Source organism: Sporobolomyces salmoneus, assembly GCF_050403485.1.
Source record: "Sporobolomyces salmoneus JCM6883 DNA, S_salmoneus_JCM6883_v1_ctg17, whole genome shotgun sequence".
Lineage (NCBI taxonomy): Eukaryota > Fungi > Basidiomycota > Microbotryomycetes > Sporidiobolales > Sporidiobolaceae > Sporobolomyces > Sporobolomyces salmoneus.
Genome location: NW_027481146.1, coordinates 1 through 16293, shown reverse-complemented (window position 1 = coordinate 16293; position 16293 = coordinate 1). Strand labels below are relative to the sequence as shown.

Below are 16293 nucleotides of genomic sequence, written 5' to 3'. Positions count from 1 at the left end.
CCAGTAAATTCAACCTAGATCTTTTCACAATCCCTCAAGCGGTCAACGGAGCAATATGGCAGAAGATTACGGAGGGTGGGTTCCGAAAGATTCAGAATCCCCCGCTGAACGCGAGAAACGCATGAAACCGGAGAAGCGGGCCGCCAAACTAGCGCAAGTGAACGGAAGCGGAGGAGGAGGGGAAGCAACACCGGCATCAGGAGGAGCGACAGGAGGAGGAGTTCAATTAGGAGGAGGTGAAATTATCGATGGATGGGTAGCACCTGCGGGAGAGACGCCGGCGGAGAGGGAGAAGAGACAAAAGAGGGAGAAACGTGCGGCTTATCTCGCGGCGCAGAATGGAGGATCAGCAGGAGGAGGAGGAAATCAATATACTCAACCTCAAACTTCGTTCAATGCGGGAGGCGGAGGAGGAGCTCGATCGAACGAGAACTTTGATGGATGGGTACCGAAGGATAGTGAATCACCTGCTGAGAGGGAGAAAAGAATAAAGAGGGAGAAACGAGCCGCCTACTTAGCTTCGCAAGGACAAACCGCTGCTCCTCAAGATTCTTCGTCTTCCGGCAACTATTACCCCCCTCCGACTACCGATTCAGCTCCTCCTCCAGCACTCGCGGAAGGTGGAACGAGAGCGATTCATCCTTCTCGATTGGCGGTCAATGATGCACTCGCGAGGGAAACGGGAGACAAGAAGGGGAAACACGCTCAATCGATGACTCCGGCTCGAGTCAAGTATTTGCAGAAGAAGAAATTGCGGGCGAAGGGAAGGAAAGTGGCGGCAGGTAAAGGAGGGAAGAACAATAATGGAGCGGAAGGAAGTCAGGTTGGAGGAGAAAGTGTCGCGGTATCTTCGGCGGTTGGAGGGAAACGAAAGCGAGATGAGACGGAAGATGGTGGAAGTGATGCGGAGACGGCGAATGGCGACGACAAGTATGCGGGATTGACGGCAGAAGAGAAGGAGGCGAAGGTGAGGAAAATCGCAGAGTTGAAAGCGATGAGGAAAGAAGCGAGGTTGGCGAAGAAGGCAGAACTCAAGAGGATCAAGGCCGAAGGAGGAGTCGTTCCACCTCCGAAACCGAGACAAGCAGCGACGACCTCGAAACTCAAAACTACGACCGTCGTCAAAGCTCCTTCTCCCTCTCCTGAGCAACCTGCGGAACCGACTGAGGAGGAACTCGCACAACAGAAGGAACGAGAAGAGATTGAGGCGAGGAAAGTAGCGAAACGACAGAAACGAGAACAACGTCGACTCGCAGCCGAGGAGAAAACAAAGGAGGAAGAGGAAACGAAAGACGAGGACGTCGAGATGTCGACACTGATTCCGACTGGTCGATCTCCCACGCCTCCAACTGCAATGTCGACAATCGCTGATCAACCTATCGACTCGAACGCCGACACTTCGATTCCTCCTGCCGAACCGATCGAAGCCTCTCCTGTCGAACCCGAAGCACCTTCTGCCCTCCTCCGACTCCCTTCTGCGACTCGACCTGCTCCTCCTTCCGCCAAGACCCTGTCAACGCTCAATATCCACGAGAGTGTGAGAAACAAACAAGTCGTCGATCCTACGAAAAAAGTGAAGATCGGGAACGATGCTAAGGAAGATGGGGTTGGAGTAGGAGAAAGAGGAAGGAAGCGGTTGAGAGGTGATATGGGAATCGAGGAATGGTTCGCTGGTGAGTCTCGCTCGTAGCTATGGCTTTTCTCCTCAGGCTGATGGATTCCGTACGAGGTTCAGTTCAAACCGCTGTTTTACCTATTCTGCTTCCACCTACTTCGCGCTCTCCTACTCTCTACTCACCCTTCAACCCTCCTCGAGACGTCTGCGTTTCCGCCCCGACCGGTAGTGGAAAAACGCTCAGTTATGTCGTCCCCATCGTCGAGGTTCGCGCGTGTTACCTATTATCTTCTCGAAGATCTAAACTGATCGATGGTAGCGTCCGAACAGACCCTACAACATAGGATCGTCACTCGTTTGAGAGCGCTAGTGCTCTTGCCTACTCGAGATCTCGTTGGTCAAGTTCGAGAAACGTTTGAAGGATTCTCAAAGGGAACAGGTCTCAAGGTCCGTTGCATTCAAGCATTTCAGAGTTTCTTCTTACTGAACCTTGCTGTCGTTTAGATCGGCGTTGCGACTGGACAACATTCTTTCGCTCACGAACAATCGGTTCTCGTCGGTGATGATCTACCAGAGTGAGTAATCTCTTTGTTCATCAGTCAATGCGTAACTTGCTGATCGGGGAGGAGGTTACTCAGATCCCTCGAAGGAGGATCGAGTCAGGTAGATATCTTGATTGCGACTCCCGGTCGTTTGATCGATCACCTCAAGTCGACCAAAGGGTTCTCGTTGCAACATCTTCGCTTCCTCGTACGTAGAAATCTAACTCAGTCGGAACGAGCGCTGAGTAGTTCAATCTATGCGTACAGGTTGTTGACGAAGCGGATCGACTCTTGACTCAATCTTTCCACGATTGGTTACCGACCATCCTCGCCGCTCTCAAACCGACCTCGTCAGTCTCGAGTAGCGTCGAGGAATTCGTCGTCGAAACGGGCGATGAGCTCGTGAAAGCAGACGCTGTCGCTCCAGCTTGGTGGGATGCTGAGGGTAAAGTTGGTCGAATCGCAAGCGGTGTCGATGAAAGGTCTCAATCTTCCGTTCGTTGAAGTCACTTTAGTCTCGAACTTTCAACTCAGAATCGAGCACTAAGATAGATTTTTGATTCGAACAGTGTCAAAAACTCCTATTCTCAGCTACGCTCTCTCGAGATCCCGCCAAGATCGACGCTCTTCACTTGCATCGACCGATCTATATCTCTGTTGAAGATGCACTTGATCCTCATGCCGAAGACGAGCAGATCGATGATGAACTCAAGTTTACTTTCCCCGCTGAACTCTCCGTAAGTTTCTCTCTCACGGTGTTCTCGCCTGTAAGTCACTAACCGCAACCGTGTCGTCCATCACAGGAACACATGATCATCTCTCCCTCGACTCACAAACCTCTCTATCTATTCCACCTTCTTCATTCCCTCTCAATCACCTCTGCACTCTGTTTCACGAAATCAGTCGAGTCCGCAACTCGACTCGCGAAACTCGTCGAATTCTTCGAGGATGCTCATGCCAGCTCCGATTCGGCCGCGAAACGAGTCGTCGTCAAGGCTTATTCTTCGGAATTGGCTCCTGGAGAACGAAAGAAAGTTCTCAAGGATTTCAAAGCTGGAGAGATTCAAATGTGAGTTCGCGTCGACTTGCACTCTAACGATCTGAACGTCGGAGAGTATAGTCGACAATCGGTTGAGCTCACATAATCTTTTTTGATAGGCTCATTTGTTCGGATTTGATTTCTCGAGGTATCGATATCTCGAACGTCTCCCACGTCATTTCGTACGACGTTCCCACGGATATGAGGAAGTACGTTCATCGAGTCGGGAGAACTGCGAGGGCTGGTCAAACCGGTCAGGCTTGGAGTTTGGTCGAAGAACAAGAGGTTAGTCCCAAAACCCCTCTCTCTGTCAGCTTCGTGCGATTAGGACTGACTGAGAGTGGGAGAGAACGTGTGTAGGTCGCTCCGTTCAAGGCGATCATGTCGTCGGCTCAACATTATCAGAAAATCGAGAGGGTTCGAGTCAAGGAAAAGGTTGTCGAACCGTTTGTTCCTTCGTATCAGGTACGTTCGAGATCTCACACGCATCTGCTTGCTGTGAAATGTGGCTGATTTGCAGGTCTTCTCGACTGTACAGGTCGCACTCGACAAATTACGAACTTTCTTCTCGACCAATCGAGAATCGACGAACAATGCTTGATTCGAAATTTCTTCTTTGTAGCTCGTTTACGTTACTCTTCGCAATCGCAGGCCATCTCTCTCATTAGTCTCGACCTGAGAGTAAGCTGTCATGCGATTGAAGAACGATATTTCGATTTAAATGTGACAACAAAGGCAAGTTGTAGCTGCTTCTTCACGTCTACCTCGATTCGGAGCGTCTCCACTTCCTCGCCTATAGACCCATATCCTCATCTTCGTCTCCACCTGCTTTCCCTTCTCCTCCGGCCATACCGGGAAAGAGTGCTGTCAAAGTTTTCGATGGTCTCGCTAATGATTCTGCCCAGTTTCTCACCGCCTGCACACACAACAAGCAAATGAGTTAGCGTAATCGTTCAGAAAAAGTAGAAAGGAGTGATGTTTGCTCTCACCTCTTCCATAGCTCCTTGCACGATTTTCCCTCCCTCAATCCCCCATCTCAACATTTCCTCGAACCTCTGTACCCCTACTCTCGTTTCCAAATTGACCAAAGTAACTTTCCCACTCCTCGGCAGCACCGCCACGGTTAAATTCGGTAAGGATTGTTCTTCGACCTGTAGGAGATCTAATAGGACGGTTGAACCTGATCCGACGTGGGTTGATTCACCTCTAACGGCGGATTCGGGGGAGGGAGACGAGAGGACAAAGGGAGGGATCTGACGAGGACCGAGAGGGGGAAGAGAGGGGTAGGAGGCGAGAGAGACGGAACAGATGTAATCGGAGAGGGGGAGACCGGCTGAGATTAAGGCGAGAGTGGTTGCGTTAATCGCGGCTTGCAACACAGCTATCGACAGACAGAGGGAGAGAGTCAGCATGGGGAAGTGATCGGAAAGGAAAACGGGAGAGAGGCTTACAACCATCCGATTCGAGAATTTGTAAATAAATATCGATCGAACTCCTCGGATACAAATGCAGTAACAGTACCGGTTCGAACGTATTCTTGATCGCCGATGCCAATTCCACTGTCCGTCTATCTTTCCCGCCTTTCCTTACCCCTCCTTCACTAGAACTCGGAAGGTTCGAAACTCGTTCTCCCCATGCCGCACTCCCTACTTCTACATTCACGTTCCCTCGTTCTCCTCCGGCTCCTGTGGCGGGGTGGGATTGGGATTGTCCTTGACCGCTCCAGGCGCCGGTTCGGAGAGATTCTCGAGGTCCAAAGACGGAGGAAGTTACGGTCGTTAAACCGTGAGAAACTTTTGCGAATCCATCGGCGAGAGCTGGAGGAAACGAAGGGGAATGGAGAGAGTCAAATGGTAGAGGCGCTGGGAGGATCTCGAAGGATAGGGAACGGAGTTCGAGAGGTAATCGAGAGTCGAGACGGAGAGAGGAAGGAGTCAACAATTGAGTACGGGAATTCGAGGTCGCCATCTCAAGAATCGAAGCACTATCTGTAGTGCTTGATCAGAGTCTGCTTCGGGTGAATGGTGCCGGAGAGTGAGGTGTTGAGAGTCGAGAGAAAGCGATGAGACTTTTTGAACTCTCTCTCCCACCTCGATCCGAACTAGTAAAGGTTACGAACCTCTATCAGAGACGATCATGGCAGCAGTCACGCTCAACCTGATCGCGAAACAACCTCCGCAACCCGTCGGATTGGCAGCATTCGCTTACTCGCTCCCTCCCGCTCAAATCACTCTCAACTACGTTCACTCACTCCCGGCTGAGGCTCCTAAGGGCGAGAACTGCTCAGTAGAGATCAATGGGTACGTTGCCTCTCTTCCCTGTTCCACTTGTCGAGCTTTCTGTGGGCTGATATTTCGGTTCATTTCTCGACCCTGTCATATCTGCAGCAAGACGACGTATGGACTCGCAGCATGCTCCAAAGTCCTAGCAGATTACTTCTCTGCCGCTGGTGTATTTGGAAAAGATTCAACTGAATCGAACGAGGTAAGCTCTCTCGATTTGACCTCTCCTCTCTCTGGCTCCAACTCACACGTTTCTCTCTAATCGACGATCTAGATCGTTTCCCTCATCGACTCGATCCCTCCCTACCCCCCCACGTTCCCTACCGCTACCTCCCTTCTCTCCTCTCTCGAACAACGACTCACCCTCCGAACTTTCCTCGTCGGTTCGGGACGTGCCTCCCCCTCGGTCGCTGATTTCGCCTACCATTCCGCCCTCAAGAACAACATTATCGCTCAAGGACTCCTTTCGAAAGCTCCTCACACGGCAAGATGGTACAATTACCTTTCTCAACTCGCTCCGATCGAAAAAGCTTTGAACGAAGTACCCGCCCAGGCAAAGGTCAAGGAAGAGAAACCGAAGAAGAAGAATGAGGAGGCGGTTAAGGAGGATAAGGCGAATTCGACTTTCGAGTTGGGATTACCGGGTGCGATCAAAGGTCAGGTCGTAACGAGGTTACCCCCTGAACCTTCGGGTTATTTGCATATCGGTCACGCAAAGGTGTGTCTCCTACTCATTTTTTTGCTCATTCTGGGGAAAGCTGACGACGAAGGAGTATTGCTTGCGCAGGCTGCTGTTTTGAACCAATACTTTGCGAAAATGTACGAAGGAAAATTCTTGATTCGTTTCGATGACACGAACCCGTCGAAAGAAAAGGTAACCACATCTCACTCGCGATCATCTCTGTTTCGCTTGTATTGACTCGGATGTTGTCGCACACGCAGGCTGAATTCGAACAATCGATCGTTGAAGATTTGGCCCTTTTGGGAGTCGTCGCCGATTCGAGTTCTTACACTTCCGACTACTTTGATCAGTTACAACAATACTGTATCGAGATGATTAAACGGGGTAAAGCGTACGCCGATGATACCGAACAAGAAGTCGTTAGTCTCTTCCCTCTTCTCACCCTAACGTGTGAAGTGGCGCGATTAGACTAACCTCAATTATTCGGTAGATGAGGGATCAACGAATGAACGGTATCCCTTCCGCTCGACGAGAATCGACTGTCGAAGAATCCCTCGCCCGATTCGCCGAAATGGCTACCGCATCCGACGAAGGAAAACGCTGGTGTATCCGAGCGAAGATCTCCTTCTCCGACCCTAACAAAGCCATGCGCGATCCCGTCATCTACCGAGTGAACGAATTACCTCATCACCGCACGGGGACGAAATACAAGATTTACCCAACCTACGATTTCTGTTGTCCCATCGTCGACTCTATCGAAGGGGTTACTCATGCGCTCAGGACGAACGAATACAGGGATAGGAATCCTCAGTATCAATGGATGTTGGATGCATTGAATTTGAGGAGGGTCGAAGTGTGGGATTTCGGAAGGTTGGCGTTCGTTTATACGTTGTTGAGTAAGAGGAAATTGAAGTGGTTCGTAGAGGAGAATCATGTAAAAGGTTGGGATGATCCTAGGTTCCCTACCGTTCGAGGTAAGTCAACCTTCATCCTTTTTTCCATTATTGCGGAGAGAGAACTGACTCGGTTTCGTTTGGTTTAGGTATTCGACGAAGGGGAATGACGATCGATGCGATTACTCAGTTCATGCTTTTACAAGGTCCTTCGCAAGCGTTCCTCAACCTCGAATGGGACGTCATCTGGAACTTGAACAAGAAAGTTATCGATCCCGTCGCACCTCGTCATGTCGCTCTCGAGAAACAAAACTTGTGCGTATCTGTTGATGTTCTACTTCCTTGGTAAAACTTCGAGAAGCGCATTGATCTTGTTGAATTGTGCAGAGTTCCGGTCAAGATTATCGGAGGAGAAGGGAAACCTGATGGAAAGGTTGAGATCAAGGATCTACCGAAACACAAGAAGAACGAAGCGGTCGGAACCAAGAAGACTTACTACAGTGAGACTATCTACGTCGAACAAGCTGATGCTGCTTCTTTCGCTCAAGATGAGGAGGTAAGCCTCGATTTTTTCCTCTTGTCACTCGACGCGGAGCTAACCTCTCTCTTTTCGCGTAGCTCACCTTGATGGACTGGGGTAACGCCTTCGTTCGAACGATCAAGAAATCTTCCGACGGTTCGACAATCGAATCCCTCGAAATGGAGCTCAACTTGTCCGGAGACTTCAAAAAGACCAAGAAGAAGGTTACTTGGTTATCACCTCCCTCGGTCTCGGGAGCTTCGGACGAGTTGACTCAAGTCAAGTTGTTGGATTACGATTACCTCATCACGAAGAAGAAGTTGGAGGAGGAAGATTCGGTGGAGAGTGTTTTGAACCCGAAAACGGAATACTCGTCAGTTCACGGTTCCTTTCAAGCTACTCCATTGAGCCAATAGCTGATACCCATACTCCATGTACTGACAGTGTCGACGCTGTCGCCGATTTGAACATCCGAGAACTCGCCAAAGGAGACATTATCCAATTCGAACGCAAAGGATTCTACATCGTTGACGTTCCTTTCAACTCTTCGTCCCCTTCGCAAGCCGTCGAATTGATCTTTATCCCCGATGGAAAAGCATCGACGATCGCGCTCAAGTACCAAGTACCCGAGGTCAAGAAGGAAGGAGGAAAGAAGGCTGTCGCGGGAGGATCGAAGGACAAGGACGCAGCGGCGAAGGCGAAGAAAGCGGCGAAGACTGCTTCGACTCCTGAGACTGCTGTTGGACTCCCTGAAGTTGCTCCTAAGGAAGCGGTCGAGACCATCCTGAGAAGCGAGGGAAAGAAAGGTTTCGAAATTCCTGTCAAGGTAATGCTCTCATTCTCGTTCTACATTCGTCGACCTCGCTGACTCGTTGACGTACTTGGTGATGGATAGACCAAGATGTTCAAGGTTGATAGCCCGTACGGTTCAGAGGGTTACGAAGCTCAAGCCGAGACGAAAATGTTCAAGGTTAAACCCGTTTACCAACTCGATTAGATTAGGATTAAATGTGTGAATGAAACGTAATGTATCATCTCTGACGATGTTGAAACGGCTGCTATGCTTCGTAACGAAGAGAGATACGGGCGCGAAGCTCTGGCTTGCGTAGACGAGTCTGGCTTGACATTGACGCAGCACATACAGTGCGGGAGATTGATTCGCAGAGTGACGGGATGAGGACTCGTGGAAGGAACAGATTCGGAAAGCAGCGGGGTAGGACACAAGTCAGGACGGAAACAAAAATTGCGATCAGACCGTTCGCCTCCTCTTTCCTGCTTCACTTGCTCCAGACTACTCTAAGGTCAGTTGGAACCACCCTTCTTCAGGAAGATCGATCTTGACGAGTTTCAAGTTTTGGAGGTCGAAGTTCTTGAAGTTTCTTTCGAACTCGCGCTGTTCATTTTCGAGCCATCCCCGAGGCCACTCATCACTCGCGTCGTCAAAGTTGTCCATGGACTTTTGTTGATAACGTCGGAGAGCCAACCGGTTCTGCCCTTCCACTTTGAATGCATCCCAGACATCGCAAGCTTCGACCCCGGTCCCACCCATTCCGACTCCCGTTCTCTGTGCCGCCTGTATCAGGGCTTTGAGGTCTCCAATCTTCCAGTGATCGTAGTTTACCACGTGCCATCCATCTCTCTTCAAAAGTAAAGGGTTAACGTTGTCAAGCGCCTCGAGCGGGTCGATACGTTTTCCAATCGTTCCTCGGGCTACTATGTCGAGGAAGACGTTTTTAAGGGTGACGATGCGAGTCAAACCCTCGAACAGTGGGAGAAGGGTTGTTGGAAGACCGAGGGACCAATGAGAATCGGGGCCAAGACGGAGAGAGCGTAGACGAGGAAGTCGAGAGAGGTAGGAAGGAGGGTAAGCGAGGCGTGATAGCTGCTTCGCAAAGTTCGAGATGTTCGAGGTTTTGGAAACGAGGGAGGTGTTTTTCGCAAGGACACTCGTGAACAATGTCGGGTTCTCGTGGGTGCGCCCGAAGGAACAAAGTTTTGAGCGAATTGGTCGCGGAATCGAGGTGAGGCAGGATCGCTCCAAACCCGGGCGATGACTCCAAGTCCGACAATGTGAGGCGAGTGATTCGAGGACAGCGGTTGATGAATTGAGCTAGTTTGGATCCCCACTGGTCCTCCTCCTCCGCCTGATTCCAGTGGAAGCTGGTAGGGTCGAATTCGCGAACGAGCTCCAAGTGATCGATCTGATCGAATGTGCCTTCTCCAAGCGGTCTGGATCCGAGGTCGACGCGAGTGAAACGAATCTCGAGATGTTTCAAGTTGACGAGTTGCGAAAGCTCTTCGAGATCCTCGTTGAGGAAGAGGGTCCGTGTGCGATAATGATGATATGTGAGCTTGGTGAGTCGTTGACTTATAGGTCCGGAATGCTGGATCAGTTGCTCGTGGGCGAACGCGAGGGAACAGGTCGAAAGCGAGCGAAGGGAAGGAAGGTCGTCACGGTGGAGGATGCCCATGAGGGTGGATGAGGCCTCCCATGAAGCGGCTCCATCTCGCTGCTCGGCTTGTGAGATATCGAGCTCCGAGACGAGTGCGCCGAGGGAAGAATTTTGTTGAACTGTAACCGCAAACTTTTCTAAAGATGGCATAGTACAGATCTTAGGATGGCGGTAAAGGCTTTCGCGATGGTATGGGAGTAAGGTTCGAGATAGTGGTTGTAGCAAAGGGTCGTCGGGATCGTGGGACAGTTCGAAAATGGTCGAAAGGAGTTCGGGAGGGAGAGTTGATAAACGATCGATCTGGACAGACGTGTCAGCTCCGGGGTCGCAGCAAGATCTACACAGGTGCTTACACAGTTGGTCTCGGACTTCGTCGTAGTCATACTGAATCGGTTGATTGAAGAGGAAAGAGAGATCAAAGCTTCGGCTCGTTCACCTCGACATCTCTCGACTAAATTCGCAGAAAGGTATTACAGGCATCTCACAGTGAAGGACTCGCGGGCGGATCCTCTCCCACATGCCCTCCCCTCCATTCGATACTTCCACTCCTCCGATTGAACGTCCATCGACTCCTATCTCTTCCCCTCCATCACCTTCGAACCCTCCCTCTCCCTCAAGCCCAGTAGACGTACCTCTCCTTCGCCTCTCGCCCGCCGTACGACGCGTCGCCCCTTCCTCGACTGAGAATCGATCGATGACGGGTTCATCTTCAAACGGGAATGGGTTGTCCGCAAGTGGATTCGCGCAGAGAGAGAGGAAGCAGAGTAACCCGTTGAGTCAGTTTAGGAGTACTGGAAGTCTCAGAACGGCAGCGAACGCGAATGGGACGAGAGGACAGGGTAGCAGGTTCGGGAAGGCTCCTGGGAGTAGCAATTCGAGAGGAAAGTACGACGCGAGTAGTACAGTGACGGGAACGACAGATGGAGATGATCGGGAGAGTGAAGCGGATTTACTGGGAGTCGGTAGTCTGAATTCTCCGAGTGTCGGAGGAAGAAGCGCAGGGTCGAGGAAACGAAGCGGAACGAAAGGACAAAACGGAGGGGGTAGTCTACCACCAGGGATTGGAGGAAGAGGTGAAAGTGATGGAGAGTTCGACGAAGGTTGGACGGGAGGACTCGAAACGGAGGATGAGGAAGAAGCTGGTCTGCTCGGGAACTCGAATCAAGTCAGTCTCTACTTGCAGCCTCGGTATGTCGACCTCTATCTAACCTCGGCGATTGATACGTAGCAGATGCGAAACGGAGGAGACGTTCAGGCAAAGGTCAAGCGGAAAAAGAAATCCTTCGCAGAGGTTTTCTCGCTCACAGCAGCTCCTTCGACGAAACCTCGTACGATTCACTTTAACGGACCTCCCTCGAAACGCAAGAAGTCGCCTCATCCTGCGAATATCGTCAAGAATCAGAAATACAACGTGATCACGTTCATCCCGCTAGTCCTGTACGAGCAGTTCAAATTCTTCTACAACTTGTACTTCCTTCTCGTCGCCCTCTCTCAGTTCATTCCCGCACTCCGTATCGGTAAGTTGCTCCGACTCCGACTGACTACTTGCGAAGAAGACTGACTGACGCTTGTATCTCGCTTCTTCAGGTTTCCTCGCAACCTATGTCGTCCCTCTCGCATTCGTACTCGCAGTCACCATCGGAAAAGAAGCCTTCGACGATTACAAGCGTTACTTGCGCGACAAGTCCGCCAACTCGACTCTCTACAACCTCCTTGACATCTCTCGGGCGCCCTCCTCCCTTTCCGCTCCTCATTCTCACCACGTCTCCTCGACTCCCGACCATCCATCTTCCCAATCCGCTCCTCTCAAACCTACTCCTTCCTCGAACCTGAAAGTCGGGGATCTCGTCCACCTCGAAAAGAACGATCGAGTTCCAGCCGATATCCTCTTATTGAGAACTTCGGATCCTTCCGGAACTTGTTTCGTCAGGACGGATCAACTCGATGGAGAGACGGATTGGAAATTACGAGTAGCGGTCGAGAGGACTCAATCGCTCAAGAACGATGGTCAGTTGTTGGAAGTCGAGGGAGAAGTTTATGCGGATCCTCCGACGAAAGATATTCATACTTTCGTTGGGACTCTGACATTCAAGTCGCTGCCTTCGATCCAACGAGAAGGAGAGGAGGAGGAGGAGGAAGGAGAAGATCTAGTCGTTTCTCATCCAGTCGAACCTTTGACGGCGGAGAATATGTTGTGGGCGAATACGGTTCTCGCGGCTGGAAGTGCGGTCGGAATGGTCGTGTATACGGGGAGAGAAACTCGAGCGGTCATGAACACGAGTCAACCGGGAACGAAGACTGGGTTGTTGGATCTCGAGATTAATCGATTGGCGAAAGTGAGTCTTTCAACGTTTCGATCGCGTCTTTCGATGGATTGTTGATCGGACTCTCTCGTACTCTTAGATCTTGTGTGCCGTAACCTTCGCTCTATCGGTCATTCTAGTCGCCTTGAACGGATTCAGAGGTCATTGGTGGGTTTACGTTTTCCGATTCTTGATTCTCTTCTCCTCTATCATTCCGATCTCGTGAGTCTCATCTTCATCTACTCCAAACTCTCCCAATCAGCTATGATGACTGACCGCGTTTGGTCTCGGACAGCTTGCGAGTCAATCTCGATATGGGTAAAACGGTGTACGCGAATCAAATCATGAACGATCCCGAAATTCCCGAAACTATCGTCAGAACGAGTACGCTCCCCGAAGAACTCGGACGGATAGAGTATCTCTTGAGTGACAAGACGGGAACTCTGACTCAAAATGGTGCGATTTCGTTTTTGTCTGCGAGCTCGTTGCGGACGTTCGCTGATAACAACGAGAGCCACACAGAGATGGAGATGAAGAAGTTACATCTGGGAACGATGTCATATGGAGTCGATTCAATGGACGAAGTCGCACATCAATTAGCGACTGCTCTAGGAGAAAAACCTGCGACAGGTGAGGAATAGTTTCGCCTCAGTCATCGACATTGTAAGACTGACGAAAGCTAACACTCGCACAGGTACTCTCACAACCGGAGTCGCTATTGCTTCATCGAGAGGAAGAAGGGACATGAGCTCACGAGTCAAGGATATCGTACTTGCTCTCGGACTCTGTCACAACGTGAGTCTATTCGTCTCGACATCCTGAACCAGAACTGAACGCCCCTTCTCCTCCCCTGTCGTCAGGTCACTCCGGTCATTGACGACGTCGACGGCTCGATTACCTATCAAGCTTCTTCTCCCGACGAAGTTGCGATCGTCCAGTTCACCGAATCAGTCGGACTCACCCTCTCGGCTCGAGATCGAACCTCAATGTCACTCCGTACGACGGCCGGTCAAACTCTCTCTTTCGACATCCTCGAAGTTTTCCCCTTCACTTCGGAATCGAAACGAATGGGAATCGTCATTCGGGACAAACAAACTGGCGAAATTACGTTCTACCAGAAGGGAGCCGACGTCGTCATGGCGAGAATCGTAGTCTACAACGATTGGCTCGAGGAAGAATGTGGAAACATGGCGAGAGAGGGGTTGAGGACTCTGGTCATGGCGAGGAAGAGATTGAGTGAGGATTCGTGGCAGTCTTTCGAGGAGGCCTATCGGGAAGCTCGAGTGTCGTTGGGAGATCGGAACGCCGCGAGTGCTCGGGTTATCGCAGAGTATCTCGAAAAGGATCTCGAATTGTTGGGAGTGACGGGAGTCGAGGACAAACTGCAGGACGACGTCAAGATGACGATTGAACTCTTGAGAAATGCGGGCATCAAGATCTGGATGCTCACGGGTGACAAGATCGAAACGGCAACTTGTATCGCAATCTCGACGAAACTCGTCAGTCGAGGTCAATACGTTCATCAGATCGCGAAACGTAAGCTCGATTCTCGGTCTCAGTCTACTCGTTGGCATTGAACTCACGCTCGCGTTGGAGATAGTGAAATCGCCGAGTCAAGCGAGAGATGAGCTTGAATTCCTCTCGACGAAACTCGATTGTTGTCTCGTGATCGACGGAGAATCTCTTCAGGTGAGTCCGGATCAGCCTCACGTTGTCAACGCGTAACGTTGATACCAACCTCATATTCTAGCTCTGCATCGAACACTTCCGACAAGACTTTATCGAACTCTCAACGAAACTTTCAGCTGTTGTCGCTTGTCGGTGTTCTCCGACGCAGAAAGCCGACGTCGCTCGACTGATCCGCGAACATACGAAGAAACGAGTGTGCTGTATCGGGGACGGAGGAAACGATGTCTCAATGATTCAAGCTGCCGATGTCGGTACGTCTCGCCTTGGCTCTCTCTGTCGGGAGCTTTGACCTGATCTCTTATCGCTATCGCACAGGTGTTGGAATTGTCGGGAAAGAAGGTCGACAAGCCTCACTCGCCGCTGACTTCTCGATCAACCAATTCAGCTATTTGACGAAACTCCTCGTTTGGCACGGTCGGAACTCGTACAAACGGAGTGCGAAGCTCGCTCAATTCGTCATCCACCGAGGTCTCATTATCAGTGTCATCCAAGGTGAGTCTGCCTCGATGCTTGGTCCGACGTAGAGAAGCTGACTTCGGTGGTTTCGTTCTGCAGCCGTCTTTTCTTCGGTTTTCTACTTGTAGGCCCTCTCTTCCACATCTCGTCACCCAGTTGCTAACCTCCATTTTCTCTCTCGCAGCTCGCCCATCGCGATCTATCAAGGTTGGCTCATGGTCGGTTACGCGACGGCTTACACGATGCTGCCCGTTTTCTCGCTCGTTCTCGATCGAGATGTCAACGAGGATGTCGCTCTTCTCTATCCCGAGCTGTACAAAGAGTTGACAAAGGTGAGTGATTCTTGTTGCGAGTCAAATCCGTTCCGAACTGACTCTGAACGAGTTCCATCACACAGGGTCGCAGTCTCTCTTACAAGACTTTCTTCACTTGGCTCATGATCTCCCTCTATCAAGGTAAGTTCCCTCACGACCATCTCATAGCCATCTTTTGGACAAACGCGGGTCAATCGTTGACAGGTGGAGCGATCATGTTGGCGTCCCTCGTTCTCTTCGAATCGGAATTCCTCAACATCGTTTCAATCTCGTTCACCGCTCTCGTCCTCAACGAATTGATCATGGTCGCCGTCGAGATCACGACCTGGCATATGCTTATGATCGTCAGCGAAGTCTTCACTCTCGCGCTCTACGTTATCTCGATCGCGTTTTTGCCAGAATATTTCGGTACGCTTTCTCTTTCTCTCCTTCCTACGTCAGTCATTGACACAAGTTCGAGCTACGATAGACCTCAATTTCGTTCTCTCACCTGCGTTCATTTGGAAAGTCGCTTTGATCGTTGGAATTTCGGCCGCTCCCCTCTGGATCATCAAATGGTTGAAGGGCAAATTCGCACCGACTCAGTACGCGAAGCTGAGGGATTTCTGAGCAGTTGTATCTTATGTCTTTTCTTTCTTTGTTTACCGCAAGCCGTTTCTTGTTGTCATCGCTCAAAAGGCTGTCCTGCGAGCGCGAGTTGTCCGGGCTCGTCATGATGAGAGTATCTATACCTGCCCGCTACACAGCGATACCAAGTCGTGGAGAGCTCAGGCAGAAGATCCAAATTGAGGGGAAGGAGGCAGATTCAGAGGCCTAAAGATTGAGCTCTGACTCGACTAATATGCTCCTGGCTGCGAAAGTCCTGATGACAAGCAGGCTAACACCTTCAGCTTCCGCTAACTTTGTATCGATCGCAGCAGCACGCAAGATACAGATCCGGACGCCTACGAGGAGCACTCATTTCAGCGCTTCGAAACTCAGTACGACTCCGACTCTTTCGCCTCCTTCTTCCGCTAATGCCGCTACGACTTCGTACTACACTCTCAACAAAGACTACTACGATTCGCGAAGGGAAGGAGGAGGAGGACGCGGAGGAACTTCAGAAGAACTCCTTTCCCGACAATCTCGATCTCGTTCCCTCTCTCCTTCGGCGACCCCGTCTCCTGCTTTCTCGAACGACGAGTTTGACGAGACGATGACGTACATGAGACATGGGAAACGAATGATGAGTCGTTGGAGCGATACCGAAACTGAAGAAGATGATGAGTCGAGTCGGAGAGACACGGAGGGGTTGACGAGTTGGGGAACGATTCCGGATGCGAACACGACGACGGATGATGAGGATGAGTAGAATGAGGTGATGATCTGTTGTTCGTACCATTTCAAGCTTGTATCCTCTTTTTTGCCTGTATCGCATGACATCGGAATGAGTTTGTTGACAAGCTCAGTCGAACGAGCCCGGTCCCAGCGCAATGGTGAGAGTGTGTGAGCTGGGGAACATGATA

The 16293-nt window shown here is 50.8% G+C and overlaps 6 protein-coding genes across 6 annotated transcripts; 4 read left to right on the top strand and 2 right to left on the bottom strand.

Annotated features, from left to right (window-relative positions):
- Positions 1–55: 55 nt before the first annotated feature.
- On the top strand, positions 56–3797 carry JCM6883_002652 (uncharacterized protein; the record flags this gene model as incomplete). Its single annotated transcript, XM_076631424.1, has 11 exons — positions 56–1673; positions 1736–1881; positions 1946–2062; positions 2120–2190; positions 2254–2365; positions 2425–2652; positions 2727–2894; positions 2961–3226; positions 3316–3481; positions 3557–3661; positions 3735–3797. 11 exons carry the CDS (start codon positions 56–58, stop codon positions 3795–3797), a joined length of 3060 nt encoding a protein of 1019 aa, XP_076488485.1.
- Positions 3798–3989: 192 nt separating this feature from the next.
- On the bottom strand, positions 3990–5164 carry JCM6883_002651 (uncharacterized protein; the record flags this gene model as incomplete). The annotated part of the gene is made up of 3 exons (XM_076631423.1): positions 3990–4112; positions 4186–4577; positions 4648–5164. The coding sequence occupies 3 exons, from the start codon at positions 5162–5164 to the stop codon at positions 3990–3992; spliced, it is 1032 nt and encodes a 343-aa protein (XP_076488484.1).
- Positions 5165–5332: 168 nt separating this feature from the next.
- Positions 5333–8570, top strand: GUS1 (glutamate--tRNA ligase GUS1; the record flags this gene model as incomplete). Its single annotated transcript, XM_076631422.1, has 11 exons — positions 5333–5496; positions 5584–5680; positions 5753–6196; positions 6266–6352; positions 6421–6579; positions 6651–7134; positions 7203–7368; positions 7441–7609; positions 7672–7946; positions 8018–8399; positions 8469–8570. The coding sequence occupies 11 exons, from the start codon at positions 5333–5335 to the stop codon at positions 8568–8570; spliced, it is 2529 nt and encodes an 842-aa protein (XP_076488483.1).
- A 294-nt stretch (positions 8571–8864) lies between these two features.
- JCM6883_002649 (uncharacterized protein) lies at positions 8865–10176 on the bottom strand (the record flags this gene model as incomplete). The annotated part of the gene is made up of 2 exons (XM_076631421.1): positions 8865–9455; positions 9529–10176. The coding sequence occupies 2 exons, from the start codon at positions 10174–10176 to the stop codon at positions 8865–8867; spliced, it is 1239 nt and encodes a 412-aa protein (XP_076488482.1).
- A 367-nt stretch (positions 10177–10543) lies between these two features.
- On the top strand, positions 10544–15397 carry NEO1 (aminophospholipid-translocating P4-type ATPase NEO1; the record flags this gene model as incomplete). The annotated part of the gene is made up of 16 exons (XM_076631420.1): positions 10544–11191; positions 11255–11543; positions 11614–12362; positions 12430–12551; positions 12625–12785; positions 12852–12959; positions 13024–13124; positions 13190–13865; positions 13930–14018; positions 14080–14269; positions 14334–14510; positions 14574–14598; positions 14659–14806; positions 14872–14929; positions 14993–15196; positions 15258–15397. 16 exons carry the CDS (start codon positions 10544–10546, stop codon positions 15395–15397), a joined length of 3885 nt encoding a protein of 1294 aa, XP_076488481.1.
- Positions 15398–15629: 232 nt separating this feature from the next.
- Positions 15630–16139, top strand: JCM6883_002647 (uncharacterized protein; the record flags this gene model as incomplete). The annotated part of the gene is made up of 1 exon (XM_076631419.1): positions 15630–16139. One exon carries the CDS (start codon positions 15630–15632, stop codon positions 16137–16139), a length of 510 nt encoding a protein of 169 aa, XP_076488480.1.
- Positions 16140–16293: the final 154 nt, after the last annotated feature.